The sequence below is a fragment of the Cimex lectularius genome, unplaced genomic scaffold, assembly GCF_000648675.2.
Source record: "Cimex lectularius strain Harlan isolate CLEC.00 unplaced genomic scaffold, Clec_2.1 scaffold252, whole genome shotgun sequence".
NCBI lineage: Eukaryota > Metazoa > Arthropoda > Insecta > Hemiptera > Cimicidae > Cimex > Cimex lectularius.
In genome coordinates, this window is record NW_019392777.1 from 470952 (window position 1) to 477435 (window position 6484).

A 6484-nucleotide genomic window follows, 5' to 3' on the forward strand; every position below is an offset into this window, starting at 1 on the left:
GAAAAGTAAGCGAAAATAGACAGACGGTACACAAATTGGCAAAACGGCTTACGACAAAAATCCTGCTATCACTGCTCCTTTTCTATGACAGACTATCGATCCAACTCCACCCGCCAAAATTCAAAACGGACAACTTTTAATCCTTATTCATAATATAGCATTTTCCAGTCAAATGAAACTTTTTGTCAAACAAATAAACCTTTTTTTTTCAAACAATTGAAACATTTTTTACAAGCAGTTGAATTTTTTTTCCAAGCAAATGAAATCTAAAGCCTAATGATAATAATTATGTAGAGGAATAAATTAATAACATTGTAGTGCTAACAATAATTGTATGATGGTTGAATATTAATATTAATTTCATGTGTGTCGTGCTACAGCATTCGGTTCCATGAATTCCTTCAATGTTCATTTCTAATAATGGACAACAATGCAATTCATAAGACACCAGAAGTAATTGCTGAAGTAGAATCCTTCTCATACACGATAAAATACTTACCGCCATACTCAACGATGTTAAACCCAGTTGAACATGCCTTTTCAAAAATTAAAGCAAGTGCAAGAAGGATGTTAACTGATGCGACATCGCAAATGATCTTGTGTCAGAGATCATCAGCTGCAGTGTCAACTCAGTTACAAGTAACTGCACCAATTACGTTTTGGACTTAATGTTAACTACCGGCAGCTGTTGCAGGAAGATCTCTATATTAATCTTTTATATTAATTATTCTTTGTATGTAAGGTCTCGATTGAAATGAAAAATTTAATGTCACAAGCGGGATTTGAGCCCACAACCTTCGGCTGAGACGGGGAGTTGGTCTCCAAGTGGATTGAAGTCACAATAGCTCAAGTGGCTAGAGCAGTGGCGTATTGAATCGAAGGTCGTGGGTTAATTGAAAGAAGTAATTTGACCAATCAGACCACTAAATATAATGGATTCTATATTAATCTTCGTCTTTGAATTAAAACATTTAAATACATTTTTCTGGCAATAAAACCTATAACTTAACACCATTGTAATTACTTTTGCCTTTTTATAAAACCCCCTAATTTTTGGATTTCATTTGCTTCAAAAAAGGTTTCATTTGCTTGAAAATAAAAAGTTTCATTTGTCTGGAAAATGCTATATATTAATCCATTTATGTTTAGTGGTCTAATTGACCAAATTACTTATTTCAATTAATTACTCTTATTTTGTAAGATCCTGGTTGACATGAAAAAGTTAGTGTCCCGCTCGTGTATGGTAATAATTAATATGGTCAATTAGACCACTAAACTTAAATGGATTAACATAATAAGTAAAGAAAAAAATCACTTCACTAACAGCTTGCTCTGGCCATTTTCATAAGTCGCTGACAATCGAATCCTGATTACATGACATTTGAAAAATGGCAAAAAGATGTAAAATTTTATACAAAAAAAAATCACACACCAGTCTTCTAGTGCATAATCTAGGCAATCTCAATTCCCTTAGAATTTTTTCATAAGTAGTATGAGGATCCTATAAATTTTAAATTTATAAGAAACAAATCGAGAAATTTATTTTGTCAAGTTCAATCTGACCGATTGGGGAGCTATAAAAGGGACTCAAGACGACCTAGCCATCTGCCATACTCTAATATGCTCCTTACAAAAGGACAATATAACATTTTCAATAAAGTCATATCATTAAAATCACATGAAATTCTTAATATAAATCCCAACATTTTAAGTGCTTTTCTTTTAACAAAGTTGATATGCTGATCAAAGGACAATTTGTAGTCTAAATTCCCAAGTCTTTTATTATATTTGTTCTTTCTAGGGATACATCATTAATAGTATAATTATACAGTATATAGGTTAACTTTCTGTAAAAATATATGTATTATGCTTAGCGATGTTTAGAAACAAAAGATTTCTTTCATACCACGAATACAGATTAGTTATGTCTGATTGCAACTGCGAACAGTCATCAGTAGGTTTCTTGACCATTCCTCATGACATCAACAAATTATGATACAACCAGTCACTAGAAACACACATTTATTTACTATATTTATGCAATAAATTAATTATTTATGATAAAATTAAGAATAAATTTTTAAAGTTTATTGAAATTCAAGCCTTCTTTGTATTGGCAGATCAACCAGTTTTTGTTTCACTAGTCAGAACACTCTTAATCAAGGGGAACGTACAGCCCACACTCTCCGATGATGTGCATCCATGTCTGTTCCCCACCTCCGCAACAACAGTATGCATTTTCGCTGATGTGCATGTGTTTCAAACATGCTCCATTTTTTCTCGTGTCCCTTAACTGCCATACTCGTCTTGTGTGGTCAAAGATGGTGTTCCTTCTGTCATGAACCAGCGTAAAGTAGCTTTTTGCAATTATGCCCTCATCTACCTTTATCCACATATTGTTACATTTTTTTTGTAAGCTTAGCCTTCCTTTTTTTTAATGTAGAAAAGAGGTACTTTTATAAATGAAATAGCTAAATTTTCCTTGTTTTTGCTATGTCATTCGCCAGCTCGTCAGTTTTTTCATTTCCCTGGTATCCCACGTGCCTTGACCCACCTCAAGGAATTCTTCCAGCGTCTTTTTTCCGCAGTTCCCACAGCATATTCCTAATTTATTCTGCAGTTAGGTTGTGATTTGTGTGGTCTTGAAATTGTTTTCAATTGTAGAGTTCTTTCACAATGACCATTGAAGCGAAAAATGATCCTAAGGCCTCATTTATTGCTAATAGCTCTGCCTGATTGTTGGCACACCAGCCAAATTTCTTTGCAAAACTTGTATTTGTTTTCCAATTCCTTTACTTTGGTATCTATGGACGTAATAACAGGCCAAGACTGGCCTGACAAAATGGCTGCTTGATATATTGTATGAAACCCACTTATGATTTTGAGAGCAATTTTGCATTGGACACTTCTCATTTTTTTAACACAATATTGCTTGTTCATGGACCCTGCCAAACAGGTGGAGCAGTAATGATCAGCAGTATGGCACCTTTGGCATGCAAGGAGCATGAGTCAAACAATTTTCCGCATATTTTGGTTGGTTATTCATTTTCCTTTTCTTTGACACCAATAGAGCTGCTTATTTCTCTGGATTGAATTTTATTTTATTTTTGAACGACCATTTTTCGATCATGATCAAATGCCTTCTGATTGAATGTATTAATTGAACATTGAATTGAATTCATGGTCGTTGATTCTTAACTGATTCGAATAAGTTGACAAACTTGAAAATTGAAAGATCAAGTCATTGATGAATTGACTTATTTGGTGAACGAATGAGTCTTTAGTCGACAGATCAAGTCATTAATAGACAAATTTATTTAATGATTTAAGTCATTAAGTCATTTGGTGGATGTTCTGAGTCGATGATTCTAATCGACAGATTTGACTCATTGGTCGACTAAATTGGAAGATTAAGTCATTGGCAAAAGATATGAGTCATTTGCTCTGTTGAGTTAATGAATTATTGAGCGATTGCTTCGAAGGTTGTCATTTATCGATTTGGTGATTGATGCCATTGGACAAACTACTCAATGGGAAATTATTGAAGTCATTTAATCTGTTGACTTGATTATTTGTCGAATCGTTGGCTGTAAGATTGTCTTTAATTGATTTGGTGATTGATTGAGTCATTGGACACAACGGCTCAATGGGAAATTATTGAAGTCATTTAATCTGGGACTTGATTAATTGTCATCATTGGTTGGAAGATTGTCATCGATTAATTTCATGAGTCATTGGTGAACAGAACGGCTCATTGGTTGGGAAATTGTCACTGATTGATTTGAGTCATTGCTGGATGGAACTGCTCACTGATTGATTTGAGTCATTGCTGGACAGAACTGCTCACTGATTGCTTTGTCATTGCTGGACAGAACTGCTCATTGATTGGGAAATTGTCACTGATTGATTTGAGCCATTGCTGGACAGAACTGCTCACTGATTGGGAAGATGTCACTGACTGATTTGAGTCATTGCTGGACAGAACTGCTCATTGATTGGGAATTGTCACGGATTGATTTGCTGATTGATTGAATGAATGATGAAGTGAACAGTTCATTCGTTGAAAGATTGTCATTGATTGATAGCGTCATTGGTGAACAGAATGGCTCATTGGTTTACATGGTTATTTATTGAGTCATTGGTGGATGAACGACTCACTCATCAACATACTTCGTTTATGACCAATTAATACTTTGATTTACTTGGCAAATGACCGTCGGATGATTGATCAGATGACTGATCTGGTCAATGATTGACTTGTTCAGTTGATGATTCTAAACAAAAGATTTGAGTCGCCAGTCAGCTAACTCGGTGGGAGATTAAGATATTGATTGACTTATAATTGAATTATTTTCGAAGTTTGACGCTCACGAGGTTTGAGTTAAGACAAAAGTAAATAAATAAAAATAAAGAGCACAAATAAATTTGTTTATTCATTAACAAAACTACAACTAGCTGAATCAAGAATTGAGACCTAGAATAAAAATAATTACACCATGTACAAAATGTCGGGGATGGAGCCCCTTCGATCCGGGCTCTGTCGGATCTCGTGTTAGAGAAAAAGAGTTAGAATTGAGTCAAGTTACTTATTATTTATTTGATCGGCCAGTTTCAGTCTGCGCGGCGCTAATCATCTGTGTAGTATGTCGTCGCTATCCTCTCGATGTCCTCGAGGTTGAGTGTTGACATCGATCGGTTGAATTCCTGTCGAATCAGAATCGAATAAATAAAATTAAAAAAAAAAAAAATGAATAAAGAAATTTAAGGATTTTACGGACTTTCATAAATTCATCCGCAATCCGGCCCGTCTCGGCCTCGGAAAACCGGTTTTTCAAGTAGTTGATGACAGCCAGCCTTAGGACGCACTCCTCTTCGGCTTTCTTCACAACCAGGTTTATCTTTGTACCATCCTTGATCAGCGGGTAGTCGACGAGACATTTTTCATCTGGAACAAACGTATGTTGAAGATTATTAAGTGATTGTAAAATTAAAAAAAAAAAAAAAAAAAAATGGGGTTGAAACGTCATGACAATTGTAACAACCGAATACCGCAGTGACTAAGTACTTGCAAAGTTTTCAATGATCATACAGGTTGACAATAAACATAGAATCTCTTTCTAAAATTAATCAAACTGTTAAATTTTACAATACTTTCATTTAAAAATTATTAATAAATGTAATATTTCAATGCGTGTTGAGTGAACAGACAAGGATGTGATGATATACCAAAACCTCCCGGACTGTTATGTCCAGGAACTTAACAGTTGGGGGAAAAAAAGTACGGTTTAATTGAGTCGAAATAATTAATTAATGATTAATTTGATTTCCGCTTACCGGACAACGGTTTTCCGGTTAGAAGCAGCTTCTGCTGGTTAACGGGCACCTTGAGCGCTTGGGAGACGTGCTGCTTCAGCTCCTTGACGCTGGTCCTATCGTTGACCTGAAAGCATGAGACGGTTTGAAAAATCTGCTTCGGCTTTAGGCAGTCGATCGATAGACCTCGAAGGTCGTCTCCTGGCCCTGGAAAACCTTGACGGTGATCTTCATCATCGGAGGCTGAAAAGGCGGACGTCTCACAGCTCCATCCCTAGGTACGCGCTATATCGACAAAACACGGGCAGCCTGCCCCGGAGTGAACACCTAACGTGACGCAGTGTTGCCACTCTGATAACGCTCTTCGAACAGTGTTGCCGGCTGCAAACGAACAAAAATAAAAACCCTAAAAAAATTGCCCCTCCTACTTTTTTTTATTAAAAAAAAAAAAAATCCTTTTAAAAACTAAATTCGAACACGTGCTTTTTGTTTGAACTAATAACTTATTAATCCGATAACAAGTTAAAATTAAAAAAACATTATATATATATAATGATTATTCGAGTATTAGAAATGGTTAAAATGTTAAGGGTAGTAATACTTGTTTAAGGGTGAGAATTGGAAGGTGTAAGGGGAGTAGGGATGGTTGGAAGTGGCTAAGGAAAGAAATTATGATGGCCAGAAATGATTAAGGTTGTGGGGGATGGTTAGAGATAGTTAAGGTGAGCACGGATGGTTAAAGGCGAATACGGGTCGTTAGGGATGGTTAAGGGTAAGCAAGGATCGTGGCTAAAAATGTTAAGTGTAAGGAAGGATGGTGGTTAGAAATGGTTAAGTTAGAGCAAGAATGGTTAGAGATGGTTAAAGGCGAATAGGGGTGGTTAGAGGTGGTTAAGGGTGTGCATAGATAGATAGAGATGTTTAAAATCGAATAGGGGTGGTTACGGATAGTTAAGGGTGAGTAAGGGTGGTTAAAGATGGTTAAATGAGAATAGGGGTAGTTAGGTATAGTTAAGGTGGTTATAGACGGTTAACGGTGAGCATGGGTGGTTAAAGGTGGTTAAAGGCGAATAGGGGTGGTTACGAATAATTAAGGGTGGGCAAGGATTGTTAGAGATGGTCAAAAGTGAGTATGAATGTTTAGACGTGGTGATGGTTAGAGGTATTTAAA

At 35.9% G+C, this 6484-nt stretch overlaps 1 protein-coding gene across 1 annotated transcript; it reads right to left on the minus strand.

Annotated features, from left to right (window-relative positions):
* Positions 1 to 4407: 4407 nt before the first annotated feature.
* LOC106670842 (ubiquitin-like protein 4A) lies at positions 4408 to 5685 on the minus strand. Its single transcript, XM_014401487.2, has 4 exons — positions 5500 to 5685; positions 5335 to 5440; positions 4779 to 4945; positions 4408 to 4704 (listed from the first exon to the last, which is right to left on the minus strand). The coding sequence occupies exons 1-4, from the start codon at positions 5548 to 5550 to the stop codon at positions 4627 to 4629; spliced, it is 402 nt and encodes a 133-aa protein (XP_014256973.1). The 5' UTR covers positions 5551 to 5685; the 3' UTR covers positions 4408 to 4626.
* Between the last annotated feature and the right edge of the window lie 799 nt (positions 5686 to 6484).

Excerpts from the sequence above, each read along its gene's own strand:
- LOC106670842 (XM_014401487.2), bottom strand. The coding sequence starts at position 5,550 with ATGATGAAGATCACCGTCAAGGTTTTCCAGGGCCAGGAGACGACCTTC. Across the intron at positions 4,946-5,334 it reads AACCGGAAAACCGTTGTCCG|ATGAAAAATGTCTCGTCGAC; the intron begins GTAAGCGGAAAT and ends CGTTTGTTCCAG. Across the intron at positions 4,705-4,778 it reads TTGCGGATGAATTTATGAAA|GAATTCAACCGATCGATGTC; the intron begins GTCCGTAAAATC and ends CTGATTCGACAG.